This window comes from Rhododendron vialii, chromosome 8a, assembly GCF_030253575.1.
Source record: "Rhododendron vialii isolate Sample 1 chromosome 8a, ASM3025357v1".
NCBI classification, from domain to species: domain Eukaryota; kingdom Viridiplantae; phylum Streptophyta; class Magnoliopsida; order Ericales; family Ericaceae; genus Rhododendron; species Rhododendron vialii.
The window spans coordinates 4,881,030-4,898,356 of record NC_080564.1 but is presented as its reverse complement, the minus strand read 5'-3'; the positions used below and the strand labels follow the sequence as shown (position 1 = coordinate 4,898,356).

The following is a 17,327-nucleotide window of genomic DNA, read 5'->3' as shown; positions in this document are numbered from 1 at the left end:
ACAAAAGTGGTCATATGTCGTGGAACATTCTTCCCAAAAAAATCAATAGGCTTAAGGATTGGACACGATTGTTAACAATTTTAGTACTTCGATGGTCCAATACGAAGATGTTGCTACTAGTTTGAAAACAAAATGGCAATTAAGCAATACTTTAGGGTCACAAGTTATAGTTAACTCCACGAAAACACAAGAAACAAGAATTGGCAATATAAAAAAGGAAAGCAGACGTGGTTGGGGGAACATCCAATGAGAAAGGGCGGTTTTTTTAAGATCTTGCTTTTGCTTTGGTTTGTGCGTTTGCTTTGCTTGTGAGGTTAGTTAAAATTGGCGCAAAGAGAGGGAATAACCCCAAGAGTTTAGTCAATGGATTAGTCTAGTTGGTTGATAAATTTGTTCCTTACATAATTGATCAAAGGTTCGATTTTTAGAATCAATTGCTAGAAAGTAATTTTCTTAATTTCGAGTCCCGGCTTAAATGATTTAGTTTTTATCAAAACTGAGAGGAGATTAGTTAGTTGTGCTTTAAGCTGACCCAAACACTTTAACTGAAAAGAGAGGTGGTCTATTTCTTGCCATGTTAACAATTTATCCCAACCCATTAAACGACGAAATTAATTCACGGAAAAACTTTATAATAATAACAATCATTTCCTCTCCTCTTTCCTTTCTTTTTTCTTTCCCATCGCTCTTCTCCCACTTCTCTAAAAACTCTCTCTCGATCGGATCTGAAAAGGACCCAAAGCTCTTTCGCTTTCACCTTGACTTCTTTCTTGAGTCTTCTTGTTCGGTTGAAGAATCACTCACTTTCACTTGCTTCACCGGGCATGAAAGATTGTTTCCCCAGCTCCATTCCTTAATCAGGTAAAGAAATGGGTAATAATTTGTTTATCTTGTTTCTTGGCAGTCTGTTTGGTTACTGAGAAAATGTCTCAAAGAACGAACACCCATCTAGAGTTACCAAACATTAATTTACTTTCCCTGTCCGTTTATTTCTTGTGTTCTTTAGGAATCTCTGAATTTGGGTTTCAGTTGTGATATTATTGCGAAAGCAATTCAAGTTCTTGCCTTTTTCTGTTTATAAGATCTTGTGCATTCAATGAGAAAGAAAGAGTGTGATTGTCAATTACGTTTCAATTGTGAATGTTTCTTTAATTGGCCATGATTTTGGTGAGGAGATACCTAATGGGTTCCTTCGGATTCACTGAATTTCGTAGCATTTATTTAGTTAGTCATTCAGATGTACATATTGATTTCTTGATTTTGTATACCTAGGTTGAATACTGTAAATGATCAATTGGGGGTCACGGTGTTCAATTGTGTTGTTGTGTGACAGTTTCTGTGCCAAAATACCCAAATGGATTCTCTAGTTAATTCAAAGCTTTCCTATCAATTATCTCATGCTCACATGGCAAAAGGACACTGCAATTCATCAGATGACGGGTTCGAAGTGAACAATGGGAAATTTGAATCTGCGGCCTCGAGCGTTGTTCTTGACCAAATAGTTGAAGTTTCTTCACAGAAACAGGTTTCGATGTCAGAAACCTTATGCTCCAATGGGCATTCTGTTCAAGAATCCAAGAATTGTCATTCAAGCAGCTTGTTGGAGCCAGTTAAATTTGCTTCAAACCAGTACAAAGGAGGTTTGGCTCAATTGACAATCGAAGTAGCATCTCAATTGGGAAATGGCTTCTGTCCGAGTCCACAAAACAGCTGCTATGCCGGTACTCAATACATGGAAGCCAAACAAAGTTTCACCAACACAGAAGTAAGTGAATACGCAAACAGTGTAGTGGAGAAATCTGGTGAAAGTGGCGAAGTTAGCAACTCAGGAGATTGTGTTGAGAGTAGAAAGACAAGTATCTACAGAGGCAGTACTGGGAGCGATATTAGTGATGAGAGTAGCTCCAGCAGTTTAAGCAGTCAAGTTTATAAACCTCACAAGGCTAATGATACCAGATGGGAAGCGATTAAAGTCATAAAATCTCGTGATGGGATGTTGGGATTGAATCACTTTAGACTCTTGAAGAGACTGGGCAGTGGAGATATAGGCTGTGTTTATCTGTCCGAATTGAGTGGCACAAGGAGTTATTTTGCCATGAAAGTTATGGATAAAGCAGCTCTAGCTAGTCGGAAGAAGCTTCTGAGGGCACAAACGGAGAGAGAGATATTGCAGTCTCTGGATCATCCATTTCTGCCAACTTTGTATACACACTTCGAAACAGAAAAGTTTTCGTGCTTGGTGATGGAGTTCTGTCCTGGGGGAGATTTGCATGCGTTAAGGCAAAGACAACCTGGGAAGTATTTTCCTGAACATGCTGCCAGGTTAGAATCCTCCCTCCTACCCCTTTCGCTAAATTTGGTTTCTGTTTCTGTGATTGAGATGACATAATTGAGAATTTAGATACGGCAACTTGTTGACGTGCATTTTCTTTTAAGTGTTGACAATGAGTTTTCTGTTTCTTGTTTCTTGCTGGATGTGCATTTTGGTTTCTTACAATCCTAAGGAATCATTGTAGATCCAATATGACTGGATGGTGTCTTTGTTTGAAACCGGGTATTTCTAGTGGAAGTGGGACCTTTTATTTACCAAGGTGCTGTGAATGGAGTTTAATGTAGCAAACAGGGCATTAAAAAAGGATTTGAAAAACAGATAAGGATCTAGTAAAACTAAAATAGCTCACTTGGTAGCACAGTTGCATTGACATTCTGAGTGGAACTAAGATACATGAACATCTTTTTGCCATTTGGAAGTTCAGTAATTCGTGGCATTTTGATTTCTTTTAATAAGATGATGTATTGATGCTTCATACATGGGGCTGTGGGGTTTGAACATCCAACCTCTCATATGCGAGTGTTGAAGCAATGCCATCTAACCATTGGGCATTGGCTGATTGAGGATTTGATATGATGTGTTGAATTTGTAGATATCTTTAGTATGTGAAAAACCAGACCCTGTGATGTCATAACTCATTTCGTGGCACAATTAGCCTCATGGGTCCCTTTTCACCAACCAAGATTAACCCCCCTCCCTCTTCTTTTTTGGCATGGTTGAATACAATTACTTAATTTATTGTAATGTAACCAAGAACTCTCTTTATCTCATGCTATGTGAGAAAGATTTGGAAAAGTGCTACTGACAAGTTGATTTCACTGAACTTTGTGTTGTCTAGGTTTTATGTGGCGGAAGTTCTCCTTGCTCTAGAATATCTCCACATGCTTGGGATCATTTACAGGGACCTCAAACCTGAGAATGTTTTAGTGAGGGAAGACGGGCACATAATGCTTTCAGATTTCGACCTCTCCCTAAGATGTGCTGTAAGCCCAACCCTAGTCAAGTCCACAAACTTGATCTCAGAATCCAAGACTTCAGCATATTGCATCGAACCGTCTTGTGTAATCCAGCCTTCGTGCATTCAACCTACTTGTTTTACACCTCGTTTCCTTAACAAGCCAAAGAAAGACAAAAAGAAGACCAAAGCAAAGACTGAAATAAATCACCAAAATAGCACTCTCCCGGAGCTTCTTGCGGAGCCCACAAGTGCTCGATCAATGTCCTTTGTTGGTACCCACGAGTACTTGGCGCCTGAAATCATAAAAGGCGAAGGGCATGGGAGTGCTGTTGATTGGTGGACGTTTGGTATATTTCTATATGAACTCTTGTTTGGGAAAACACCGTTCAAAGGAGCAGGTAATCGTGCCACTTTGTTCAATGTCGTTGGACAACCCTTGAGATTTCCTGAGTCTCCTAGTGTGAGTTTTGCTGCGAGGGACTTGATCAGAGGGTTACTTGTGAAGGAGCCACAGCATCGGCTTGCTTATAGACGTGGGGCCACTGAAATTAAGCAGCATCCGTTTTTTCAAAATGTGAATTGGGCTCTGATTCGATGCACTAGTCCTCCAGATGTTCCCAAACCCTTCGCGCTGGACTTGTTGCCAAGAAATGATGCACAGAAAGCGCCGGGTGTTGATGTGAAGCCTTCGGGTAATTATTTGGAGATTGATTTCTTTTGATTCTTGTGTTCTTTTTTTACCCCTCCCTTTTTTAGTTTTTTTTTCATCTACTCATTTGTACTGTGCTTCAACTGTTCTTTTTCCATTGCAAGGAACACCAATTGTTGTTCCTTTGATAAGCAAAAGTAAGCAATGCTTACTACTAGGCACCGTAAACAATGCTCTTATGAAATGCAAATGCACAGAAATGAGAATGATATTGCTGAACTTTCTTAAGATCTATCGAACTCTGTGTACAGTTTCTTTTTTATGTGGGGAGTGTGCAGTTTCTTGATCTTAGCAATAGCTGGATAGATGGTGGATATCTTTTTTGCTATGGAATGAATAACTACCATTTGTTCTTCATAGAAGCATTTGATTCCAATAAGGAACTTTTTCAGGATGAGGAATGCAACGGACTCAAATTTGAACATAGATGTGTCCGAGACCATGCATTGCAAGTATGAACCCACACGTATCAAATGGCTCCAGACACATCTTTATCGTCCGTAGCATTTTTGTTTGAGGATTACAACATTAAACTCTTTGCAGGTCTGTCGTGTTTGTGGATTTGGGATATGGGGCATTTAGAGAATATGGTTTCGTGTCTTGATCTTTTTCACTTTTCTGGGAAATTTGTAATTATCACAGAATGTCATTTTTCCTTCCTTTGACAAAGGTCAATGTTCTCGAATTCCCTCTCTCGTACCAGTCTTCAAACCCCAAGTTGTCATCGAAGTCCGAAGGAGTTCTAAATTCTAAATAGAAGCCGAAAGGTGGGCTTATAGTTGAAGACTGATTTTGCCCTTATTTTTATAAACGTTGATGGCAATTATATGCACAAGAAGAAGAGAACATATTCAAAACTATAAGTCTGGATATTTCTTTTCACATTTCAAAACTATCAGCTAAACAATGCCATCAATGATCATGCAATGTCAGTGATAAATTCCAGATAAGAGGATATGGTCCTCTTTCTCTTTGAATGCTTAAATCACCATTTTCACTTTCAAGCAATGAATGAAACCTAATTTCCGATTGACCAATGAAAAAAAAAAATGAATGAAACCTAACAACCACTGGCAAGTAATGAACAAGAACACCTAACTGATGGCCATTGTATGCATACAAAGGTAAAAAATTGCTCAGCGCCTAAGGTAAAAAATTGCTCAGCGCCTACACTAGAAACTAGTATAGTTCTGAGAAGAATCAAGTTTCACAATTACATTCATCTCTTACCAGTAATCCCCACAAGAGCAAGAACCATTGTCAAAATGGTGGAAACGCTTATTATCCCTAACAACGATAACACGATTCACAATTCTTGAAATAAACTTTACAGCATTATGACAGTCTCCACAAATTCTTAGATTCTTCATGATCTGGAGTGTGGTCCCTGGTTTGGTGTTGATAATTCCGAATGCTATCGCCAGCCTCTCACTGTGGTAGGTAAGTGCCTCCTCTTTTGCTTCCCCTTCGATATCGTGAAGCACAAATTCCGTCAATGGAACATATCCCAAGCGCTTCATCGAAATGGCCAATTCCTCAAGCAGAGAATAAATCTTCTCTGTTTGAGGATGGGATTTATCTCCCACTCCAAATTGATGGACAATATTATTGTGCTCAACTGAACTAAATCCTTGTATTTTGTTGTTTCCACTCCTACCCATCATCTTCCTCACCTTCTCAACTTCAACCCATCTTGATTTCGCAGCATAGATATTAGAAAGCAGAACATGATAGCCTTCATGAAACGGGTCCAGCAGGAAAATCCGATCAGCGATTTTCTCAGCTAAATCTATATTGCTATGAACGCGGCAAGCGCTAAGCAAAGACCCCCAAATACTCACATCAGGATCCATTGGCATTGTTTGTATAAGTTTTTCTGCTTCAGAAAGTTGCCCTACACGGCCAAGAAGATCCACCATACATGAATAGTTGCTTAGTTTTGGTGCAATCCCAAACTCCTCTCTCATCAACCGGAAGTACTCCTTGCCTTCTTCTAGTAAACCTGAATGGCTACAAGCTGAGAGAACACAAGTGAAAGTTACATGATTCGGATTTACATCTTCACTGATCATCTTTTGGAAAACATCAATTGCTTTCCTTCCGTGTCCATGAATTCCATAGCTTCCAATCATAGCACTCCAACAAACAACATCTTTCCCTCTAGTTTCATCGAACAAAGCACACGCCAATCGCAAACTCCCACACTTTGCATACATGTCTATAATAGCAGTTGCAACCAATATATCAGAACCAAATCCAGTTTTGATCACAAAGGCATGCAACCATTCCCCTTTCCTCAAACCTCCTAGATTACCACAAGCTAGAAGAACACTAAGTATACCAACCCTATTCGGCTTCACACCCGAATCACGCATAACATTAAAGAAGTCCAACGTCTCACTGTTATAACCATTGTGCGCGTACCCAGCTATCATTGAAGTCCAAGAAACCAAATCTCTGTCGGTCATTATATCAAACACCAGATGGGCGGTTTCAATGTCGCCGCATTTTGAGTACATATCAACCAAAGCAGCATCAATGTAAAGGTCATTGTTACACCCACAACATACAGAGTGCTGGTGAATTAATCTCCCAACACGCAAATCCGACAACCCAGCACAAGATTTGAGCGCGAACGGGAAAGCGTATTTGTCGGGTTTTAAACCCTTTTCTACCATCAACCAGTAAAGTCCTAATGATTCTTGAAATTGGTGTCCACAAGCATATGCCCTTATCATGATATTCCATAGATAGCTACTTGGGTTTGGTGTATCTTTGAATAAAAGACTGGCTTCGTCAATGCTATCGAATGAAATGTAGTAAATGATCAGTTTGGTTAATACCTGAGTGTTGTCTTGGAGCCCGAAAGTCAAGGTTTTTGCGTGAGCTTTCTTGAGATGATTAAGGTTGGAGGGCTTTTGCAAGAGGGAGGATATATATGGAAGAATGCCAGTGATGGGTTTGCTGTGGATGATTTGAAGGGTTTTAGGGGGTGAAGGTATGGAGGTGGAGAGATGGTTCAAATTTGAACAAGGGTTAAGTAGAAGGGGTAAGTTGAAGGGTACGAGACGCTTTGAAACTAGTCTCATTCAAATGGGTACAGAGCAAAAGCTTGTGGGAAAGGGATAGCAATGGAAGTGTGAGATGCGGCAGTTGGTTAATCTATGGAAACAGTAGTGATTTACACAACCACTGTTTGCAATGACCAAATTGGAATTTGGAAGACAAGACATGGGAAGCAAAGCAACCCCGTGCTATGCATGGAGTAAACCAATGACCAATCTTGGGTGAGAGCTAACCCAAGGGTTGGACCGGTGACGAAGACTTAAGATTCGGGAAATTCGGAAACCTTTCTCAGATGCTGTCAACTCTCGTGCGAGCAGTAGCTCGCCACTGAAATTAACTTTTCTTTGAATTGAGTATGCCATGTTGATTGCTACAGTAGAATTTATTTTGATCTTTTAATCATGCTGATCGTCATCCAATAAGTTATAAGTGAACACAAAACATCTCACTTGCCAATACCATTCACACCTCTAAAATTAATTCTCGTACATAACTGTCAAGTTTAAATCATTTTGACAAATCTATTCACAAATGATAAATAGGAAATCAGTAAAAACTAGAATAAACAGCGCAATAGCAATGAAAGTACAAGAATATTTACTTTTATAATTTCAGTATTTTTTACTTTAATAATAATAATAATCTCAGTATTCGTCTGTAAAATCGGTGGATGAAGTACCTCTTGATGCTTTACGTCAATAGGATGAATAAAAATATCGAAGCTATCAAATCAATTCATTGTTAAAAACCAAATATGCTAGATGAAGATCTTTTTTATTTATATATACGAATTAGAAAATAAAGTTTGTAATTATTTTTTTACACATATATCTCGTTAAAGAATTGGAATTCTCTCCGATCTCTTTTGTGTGGATTGGACTGTTTAATTTGATTCTTTTTTTGGGCACTACCGTGGACCTCTCCTACCTGTTAATTCTAGACGAACTTTAAGAATTGAACTATTTCAAACATCCAAATGGGCTCGAAAATAGCCCACAAAAGCTCATACTATACATTTGATATAAACGTAAAATTCACCTTTGAAAATTGGCTTACAAGGAAAGGATGTCCAAAAGCTCATATACACTAGCCGAGCCCATGCTTAGGATCATAACTTACTGTAACGATTCGACCTAGTTGATCTGCTAACCATTCGTCTAACCACGTAATTCAAAAGGTTAAGCTCAAGTCATATAGTAGCTGTTCAAGTTTCCATACATAAGCATAACTATTCCTATTTCCAAAGTCCCAATGTGGGACTCTTTGGAATTATTGGGGTGTCACAATCTCCCCTGCTTATTATGCAACGTCATTGTTGTATTGGCCCAGCAACCTTCCCTTGGTGGGCATGATGTAACGCTTAACTCTGTACAACACAATCAGTATGTTTGTACCAAATTTTAGAGGTAGCCCAATCCGTGTAGATTAGGGTTGTGCTCTGATACCAACTATAACCACCCGACCCAGCTGACTTGCTAACTTTTCGCCTAATCATGTGGCTCAAAAGATTAATCTCAAGTTATACAATAGCTGGTCGAGTTTCCATAGACTTCTTGGGGTGTCACACCTATGGTCTTGCAGGCGACTGCAGAGGATCTCGATCCCTCATTAAGGTGGTGTTTATACTAGTGACTAACTTATGCAGCATAATTTTTTGGTTTTGAGTTTGTTAGTTTTATGTCAAATTTTTATGTGATATAGGTTTGTTTCGACGTACGAGAAAATTAAAAAATTATGACTTTTACATAAGTATTTTGGAAAATATCCAAAATAATAGCTCAAATAGATTTTTTTTTTTTGGTATTTTCTAAAGGGAATTGATTTCCACACTTTTTTTTAATCCACTTGAATTTATTATTTTGCCCTTTATTCAATACACTTCTTCACACATGCAAAGGCAATATAAAAAATTACAAAAATGACGGTCTAGGACGTGTTTTGATACGGAGTAATTAATACCCACCAAAGACAAGCTAAGAACATTTGTTAATACTGAAAATGTCCTTGGCGGGTATTAATTATCAAAACATGTCATTGGCCGTGATTTTCCCTAGAAAGTTCATGTGGATAAAAGAAAAAGAAAAAGAGTGTAGATGGCTAAAAGGAGAGTGTGGAAATCATTTTCCCTTTCCAAATATTTGTTTAAAAGTCATACTCCTAATTTTTTACTTTTTTGATTTTTTGTTGTCGAGACAAACCCATATCACATAAAAGTTCAACGTAAAACTAACAAACGCAAAAAAAAATTAAATAAGGTTAAAATCAAAAAATTGTGGTACATAAATTAGGACTCGGGAAGCCTGTGGTGAGGGAGCTCACCACAGGGTTGCAGCTATGCAAAACGGCACTGTCTGGCACACCCATCACTCTAAAGTTCCAACAGATGCAAGGGCCCCCAGATGCAATGCCCTGCAACGATGCCGTTTTCATTTAATTATTTAAGATTTATATATAAAAATACATGATTAAAAAATTAAATGTTTGAATTTTAATCCGTTTGAATCGGTGCAAAGATATTATTTTTCTGATCATATTATTCTAAAAGGTTATAATTAATTTTTATCTTTCGGACTCTCATAATTGAGTATCTACTCTTTATTTAAGACACTGTATAACAGAAATTTGATTATGAGAGCCATAAATACAACGATTAATTATGATTATTTAGAATAAAATGATCAGAAAAAGAAGATCTTTTCTTAGGTTCAAATGGATTGAAAATTGAAAACTTAATTTTCTAACCATATTTTTAATATATAAATAGTCTAAGAAAAATTAAGTGCTCTAATTTTCAATCCGTTTAAATCGGTACGAGAATCTTACTTTTTGTATCATTTTATCCTAAAGAATCAAAATTAATTTTTATCTCGAGAGCTTTCATAACCAAGTTTTTGCTTTATAGGATTCTAAATAAAGAGCAGATAGTTAATTATGAAAGCCTTAGAGACGAAAATTAATTATGACCCTTTAGGATAAAATAATTAAAAAAATAATATTTTCGCACTGATTCAAATGGATTGAAAATTAAAGCACTTATTTTTTTAATAATGTATTTTTATATATAAATTTTAAATACTAATTAAATGAAAACGACATCATTTTGGCATTGCAGAGCATTGAATCCGGGGGCCCTTGCATCTGTTAGAGTGATGGGTGTGCCGAACGGTGCTGCTATGAAAAAGCAATAATTTTCAAAAAAAATTAGAGAAAAATTAATAAATACAAAATAAACTTAAATAAAAAAAAAGCCTAATACTGTAACTTATTTAGAGAAACAACCCCTTAAGATGGGAGTCACGTGACTGTGTTCGGCGAATACACTACTATCAGCAATAGGATTTCTGGTAGCAATAAGTTTAGGTACACTACATCCAACCATTATACCATCCACTACATATTTTGTAGGGCTCACATTGGATTCCAAAAAAATACAGAAAAATGTTCATAAATTTTAAAATAATATATTATGAGGCTCTGTAAAAAATGAGCTCCAACAAATATCGGTAAGTATTATTTCTTGATTCGTAGGAGCCAAAATGTGCAGTTAAACGGTTTTATCCCTATAAATCAAAAAATAATACTTATCGATATTCTTTGGAGCTGATTTTTTTCAAGGTCCAATAAAATATTATTCTAAAATTTATGAATATTTTTATGTATTTTTTTCGGAGCCGGAGTAAGCCTCATAAAAAATATAGTGGATGGTGTAGTGGATGGATGGTAATGTATGCAGCATCTCTCGTTCCGGTAGATTTTACACCTGACAAGTTACCACGTGTAAGCTGTTGAGTGGACGTGGATAATGGTGATTTAACGGTCATTTTCGAGGAAAGGGTCCCACAACGTTTCCATTCCCCTCTATTCTATAGCTTCGCGCCCAAGGCACTCACGACTCTCGAGGAACATTAGTACTTTTCATCTCTCTAGTCTCTAGTGCTCCACCCCAAACCAAAGACTCGCTCCGCGTCCGTACTCCGTACCCGAGGCTCGGAACTAGGTTCAGTCAACCCTGCCCCACACCAAAACCTTTGTTTCGGATCCGGATCTCCTCCGCACGATGTTTTGGATGGGAGGAGATGATCCTGATCTGGACCGTTCATTGGTAGAATCATGGGAAAATGATGGCCCATGACGTATTTTGATAATTAATAGCCGTCAAGGACAAGCTAAGAACATTTGTTAATGCTAAAAATGTCCTTAATAAGTATTAATTATCAAAATACGTCATTGACCATCATTTTCCCTAGAATCAATGATTTGGATTTTCTTAAAGGAGAGTGGTTTTTGCACTCCCCAAATTGTTAGCCACACCCCCAAAATTAACAACCTGAGAATGCGGTTAACAATTTAAGAATTGCGAAAATCACTTAACTTCTCATAAACTCTTATAGGTAAAAATTAACTCTTACCTATAAGAGTTTAAAAATACATCCAAACCATTAATTGCAGTAAATGAATGGTTCCGGACATGATAGTTTCTTTTGGTCTAAAACATGTACCAGAGGTGATCCATTTTTGTTTCTTAATTCTTAAAAATGTATGCGTTCTCGTTTTCTATCCTCATACCATGCTTTCATTGTCAACCCTCACACTTGCAGATTTTAGCAGTTTAGCAAGATTTTTAAAGACACTTTTAACGCTCGCACTCGAGCTCTCGTTGCGAATTACTCATGTACGTGACACTTGCCTTGTTTTATTAAAAAAAGAAAGAGATTCCGTTTCGAGCCTCAGGTTAAGTGTATACGAGCCTCTTAAAACTCCTCCACAGCTAAGTTTTCCCGCCCTCTTCTGTCTCTCTCCTCTTCTCTTCTCTCTCTCTCTCTCTCTCTCTCTCTCTCTCTTAACTATAGTCCAGTGAACAAAAGTGTAGGGCACGCTCGACCCAGCTCCTCCCCTCCTCCTCTTCTTCTTCTCATCACTGGCTAATTTGTATTTCTTTTCCTGTTTGTGATTGTATTCTGTATCGAGGTGCATCTGTAATAGGATATGGCGAGGTAAAGGAAAAGTCTGGTTTATTTATATTCGATTTTGTTTTTTTGTTGTGCAATCCAAGAAATTGATTCTTTCCCTCTATTTTTGGTCTGATTAAGGGCACCTATGCACCGAAACCTTGTTGATTTTTGATTGTTTCGTGTTAATTCGAGAGTCTTATTAAACCCAAATCAATCAGATGACTTTTTCCCTAATCCGGCATTCCCTCTCTCATCTCAGTTTTCTGTCAAAACGACATCTTTAGCTTATTCTTTCAAATAATCGCTTTCCAAAAACCTATGTAGGACTCAACAAATTGAGTTAGGAACCGTTTTTGGAGCTAGTTCGTTGTTTGTATGAGATACTGCATGTAAGAGGAATACTCGATGGGTCTTTTCTTTATTTAGAAGTAACGTATTTGGGGAAATACCAATACAAAGGGGAATTGGTCCACAGCCAATACTGGTTGATGTAGCTGATCCAACCTTACAAATGGCGAATCTTTGTTCTTTTAACCTTGTTTTTGGGTGGTTCATAGGCACTTAGAGGGCTCCCGTTTTCCAGAATTTATTTTATGATCCTGGAGAATGAAGTAATGCTTGTAGTTAGGAATCGGCCCGGTTGGAGCGAAACAATTTACTTGCATAGTAGCACCCTCTCATATGCTACATTTGCTATTTGTTGACATCTAAAATGAAGGTTGAATCTTTTAGTGATGTCTGGATTGAAGTGCGTTTTAGAATGTTGCTGCATGTTTTGAGTTTTTCTTTTCTTTCAAGAATCTCATTGCCTTTGCACTATGGAGGGCCGTGATTTTGGCACAACATTGATGTTTCAATTATTGAACCATATGGTTCACCGTTCACCATTGTTTGCAGTTTTTTGTGGTGGTTGATTGTCCATCTCTGCGTATCATTAGGTAGTGGATTTATTCTAGAGCAACATCGAATGTCAAATCCTACAATTTCAATGGCCATCATATTGGATAGGTGGAAAGAGGTTTAAAGAGGTTTAAAGAGGACTAAAATTCATCGCAATATTTGCTAGCTTCCAAAGCTAATGTTAGTTTCTGTTTCCCCTTCCATGCAAGTTTGGGATTCCCCTGCTGCTGCTATATGTGCAGACAATAATATTAAGTTCATTTGTTATTTGATTATGATGCTGGCAATCTACTTGGTGACTCATTGGATTCTTCTTTAGGTTAAAGGTGGTTTTTTCTCATAATTGTGGACGTTTTTGGATATTGACAATGCAGGAGCTGGCTTATTGACGGCAGAGGAATCGCAACGAAAGTGAAAAATGCAAGTCTTTCTCCTGCTAATCAAATCAAAGACTGCGGAGCAAATCGTGAATGCCCTAGATGTCATTGCCGCATTGATAATGCTGATGTAAGCTGGAACTTCTCCATGTAGTTATTTGCCTCCTTCTTGGCACTTATTAAGCCAACTTGAGTCTACTAAAATGTTTCTAACAATAGTGTATACGTCACCTAGTACTACTTGAAGGCTAGAATCACATGTAAAACTTAGTACTTTGACTTACCATTTTTTAGTAAAGCTATGCTCCCTTTTAGCAAGGTGATAAACATATCAAATGGGGTTTACAATAATGTTTTCCTTGTGCAGGTGTCTAATGAATGGCCAGGTTTTCCTGCTGGTGTAAAGTTTGATCCTTCTGATGTAGAGATCTTGGAACATTTAGCTGCAAAATGCAGCGTGGGAAATTCAAAACAACACATGTTTATTGATGAGTTCATCCCCACGGTTGACAAACAAGAAGGAATATGCTACACGCATCCAGAAAATCTTCCTGGTAAATAACTGTGAATTCTTATATTATGTGCTATTATGTGAATTCTTATGATGGTCTTCACAAGTGTTTGGTTAATGTACTTGAGAGTGAGTTAGACAAATTTGGTTATCAACAAAAGAAAAGATCAGCCAAACAAGTTTTTTTTCCGTAAATGTCTTAAAGATGAGGTAGTTTTGGTATTGTAGCCTCCTCTAAGTCTGACTATGGAAAAACTACAATTTTGTCATTGAAGATTTTTGAAGGCCACTGATTTTGCAAACTCTTTGTATAATGGAGATGGGTAATATATGCTTTTTGAATGGGTGGGAGATGGCCCTGGATCAGAAATATCCCCTCTGAATTGTAATGAAGAAGATGAAGAAATTAACAAACTTAATGTGACAACATTGTATTCTAGTCCGGGGTCTTGAACTCCTTGTTTGGCCACTCGTAGAAAGTTTTTGATTCACATTGCGAATTTTCCTTGGGCTGAACTTAAAAAGAACCAATTGCCGTATGTTCTTTGTTTTGGGATAACCTTTTGGTTGTGAAACAGATGTATGACGGGATTTGACAGTATGGAATAGCGAGTGTATCAAAGCATTTTTTTGAACCATTACTTGATTTTCTTTTAGGTGCTAAGAAAGATGGAAGTAGTGTCCACTTCTTTCACAGAACTACCAATGCATATGCTATCGGTCAACGGAAACGCCGCAAGATTCATAATCAACATAGTTTGATAAAGGGGGATGTCCGCTGGCACAAGACAGGTAAGACGAAGCTTGTGATGGAAAATGGAGTGAAGAAGGGTTATAAGAAGATCTTGGTTCTTTACACAATTTCAAAGAAGGGTTCCAAGCCTGAAAAGTCTAACTGGGTAATGCACCAATATCATTTGGGGACTGATGAAGATGAAATAGATGGTCATTATGTTGTTTCAAAAATATCTTACCAGCAGCAGAAGCAAAGCGATAACAATGAGTGTCCTCAAGTTGTTGAAGAGTCTGGTAAGTGCACAATTCAAACAAGTCCCCGGACTCCAAATACAAATGCTCCTAATCCACCTCGGCGGGAAAAATCTGTTTTATATGATGATGTCGCAGATGATTGTGCACCGCAGGTTAGTAGCAACTCGACTGCATGATATCGTTTTTGCTCATGTAAATGCTACACTAGTAGATCATTAACACGGCCAGGAACATTGTTCCCAATCTAAAACTGTGAACTTTCTGAAAGAGCAACACGGACACATTGCGCACTATCCGCTTCGAGATACTTTTTCAATCCAGAAATGAGGTTTCGGACACTTGTAGAAGTGACCTCTATACCCTTATTTGGTACTTGTTTAAATGCTTACAAAAGAGCAGATAGAGTCCACCTTATCTCTTTCTTCACATTTCGTTCATTAAGTCATCCATGCATAAAAAGATCAGCGTCGACAATTGATGTGTTGAAAATTGAGAAAGACGGCTTATTTCCTGTGTTTAAAATGATTTCTCGTCTTAATGCCTTGTGTTTGTGTTGCAATGCATTGTTCTGTGTCCAGATATCATTGATAATCATTTTTTATTTGGACATCCATCTTTTAGAGAATATGTTTGAAATGGAGTTGATGTAGCATCTCGCCCCATCAGGAATCACTCCCAAAAAAGAAGCAACAGTAAAATTTCTGTTTGGGATCTCTCTGGAGATGTCATAAGTTGAATGATGGCAGTTTTTTAAAAATTTTACGGGTATTACTGAATATAAAGATTTGACGAAAAAATATATCCTTGTGTAGTTCTGCCAAAAATTACTCCAAATTAATGATTTTGTTCAGTTCCTAATATTTCGTCTGCCTATGTCCATTTGTAGCATCTGAAATGCTTTATTCTTTATTTGCTTTTTTGCTTTTTTTTTTTCAAAAGGAACAGCCAGCAGTGTTTTTCGGAGAAACTTCTTTTCCTTCTTCCTCTGCTGCTCCTCAGTTCAAGGCTGATGTGGACACCCAATGTTGGTTGGCTGGCGAGTCACAAGCCGTTGAAGGCAATGATGCGGATGACTCATTGTTATGCGATGAGATTTTTGGTTCCTGTGTTGGTCTTGATGATCCTGCACTAAATTATGGTTCTTTCAATGCCTTTGCTCGAGATGATATTTCTGGGGTAGATGGTAATGTAGGTTGTGGAGTTGCTGATCTTGAAAACCTAGAACTGGATACCGCACCAGATAACCTTCCAGTAAGCTTTTTTCCCAGGCTTTCGACTGCTAAATCGTTTACTACATTTGACCTGATAATATCCTCAAGTTTCTCTTCTTTGTTTGCAGGATTTGCAGTTTGGCTCTCAAGACAGTATTCTTGACTGGTTAGATAACATTTAGAGCAATAGTGATGAAATCCATGCTTGTTTTGTTACGATTACGACAAGGTTGTTCCTTTGGCAAGTTAGTACGATAGAAGAGGGCTTGAAGGCAAGCGAGGCTGTGAATTAGGAGCTGGCTTGGTGGTAAGACATGACACCAATTTTTGGTTTTTTGAGCTAGCTTTGGCAGGGTTGATTACTGCATATTATGTATTTATGACACATAGAACACAAACATGGAACGTTGAAAACAAACAGTGTGGATCGTATCAAACGGATAGCTTCTTGTTGTCAATCTCATTACTTGCTGTCATTTTGATGCTTGGGATGTCTTCTTGGTTTTTTCGTAAAGAAAGCGAACTGAGTCTAAAAAGCCAAGAAGTTTGGCTGTTTTTTCTTTTGTCAGAGTAGTTTGGATGTCAAAATTCAAGCTTTGTGGCATTTTGAGAAATAGTTGGAGCTCTTTTAGCTAGTAGCTTTTTGCCAAGTTGTTTGGACCATTTTACGTCAAATTTTGGCTAAAATAGAGAAGGTAAAGCGAGTTTTTCCATTCTGAAAATTCCAAAAAGTTGTCTAAACCTTAATAGTAGAACAATACATTTACACTGTGTGTTATACCTCCACTTTTACAGTATATTCTTTTTGGGTGAATATTCCACTGTATGTTATGCCCCTGACTGTTTAAGAGTCCTCAAGAATCTCTTCGCCACGGTTAGAATTGCGAAATATCCTCCGCAGATAACATTTGTGTGTTACCTCTTCCAACCTTGAATTGTTTTGTCGCGTTGGAACAGATAACTGTGATTCTAAGTTTCATCACCATTTGACTAGCGAGAAGGCGGGGAATTTATGGTTAACCAGTAGGGAAATTTCCAGATTTTTTCCATATCAATTCTCAACCGAAGCCGGCCCGTTCCTTTTCAACCTATTTTAATAAATCCGAGCTCTAAAATCTTATGGGCCAACCAAAAAAATCAGTAGAAACAAATCTCATCTGGGACAGGACATAGAAGATGTTGGGTAGGTAGCGAGACCCATAAAATAAGTACTACATTATTATTTCTGCCACTCTTGTAGCATATGGAAAGATAAACCCATTGACTTATTTAGTGGAGAACATGGAAGATAAAGTTTAAATCCCTTTTGGAGGTATCAACT

General features: G+C 37.8%; 3 protein-coding genes across 7 annotated transcripts; 2 read left to right on the top strand and 1 right to left on the bottom strand.

Annotated features, from left to right (window-relative positions):
• Nucleotides 1-618: 618 nt before the first annotated feature.
• LOC131298817 (protein kinase PVPK-1-like) lies at nt 619-4,231 on the top strand. 3 transcript variants are annotated; one of them, XM_058324287.1, is made up of 3 exons: nt 619-861; nt 1,334-2,322; nt 3,171-4,231. In XM_058324287.1, exons 2-3 carry the CDS (start codon nt 1,355-1,357, stop codon nt 4,009-4,011), a joined length of 1,809 nt encoding a protein of 602 aa, XP_058180270.1. In that variant the 5' UTR covers nt 619-861; nt 1,334-1,354; the 3' UTR covers nt 4,012-4,231. The 3 variants fall into 3 exon arrangements, with proteins under 3 accessions (XP_058180270.1, XP_058180269.1, XP_058180271.1); XM_058324286.1 differs by having other exon boundaries at nt 637-861; nt 1,273-2,322; XM_058324288.1 differs by having other exon boundaries at nt 639-861; nt 1,434-2,322.
• A 913-nt stretch (nt 4,232-5,144) lies between these two features.
• Nucleotides 5,145-7,357, bottom strand: LOC131298819 (pentatricopeptide repeat-containing protein At4g21065-like). The gene has a single exon (XM_058324289.1). The coding sequence runs from the start codon at nt 7,086-7,088 to the stop codon at nt 5,226-5,228; it is 1,863 nt and encodes a 620-aa protein (XP_058180272.1). The 5' UTR covers nt 7,089-7,357; the 3' UTR covers nt 5,145-5,225.
• A 4,520-nt stretch (nt 7,358-11,877) lies between these two features.
• LOC131298816 (SUPPRESSOR OF GAMMA RESPONSE 1-like) lies at nt 11,878-16,469 on the top strand. Of its 3 annotated transcripts, none has more exons than XM_058324285.1 (6): nt 11,878-12,059; nt 13,292-13,424; nt 13,662-13,848; nt 14,463-14,947; nt 15,741-16,046; nt 16,135-16,469. In XM_058324285.1, exons 1-6 carry the CDS (start codon nt 12,052-12,054, stop codon nt 16,186-16,188), a joined length of 1,173 nt encoding a protein of 390 aa, XP_058180268.1. In that variant the 5' UTR covers nt 11,878-12,051; the 3' UTR covers nt 16,189-16,469. The 3 variants fall into 3 exon arrangements, with proteins under 3 accessions (XP_058180268.1, XP_058180266.1, XP_058180267.1); XM_058324283.1 differs by having other exon boundaries at nt 15,735-16,046; XM_058324284.1 differs by lacking the exon at nt 11,878-12,059 and adding an exon at nt 12,901-13,097 and having other exon boundaries at nt 15,735-16,046.
• Nucleotides 16,470-17,327: the final 858 nt, after the last annotated feature.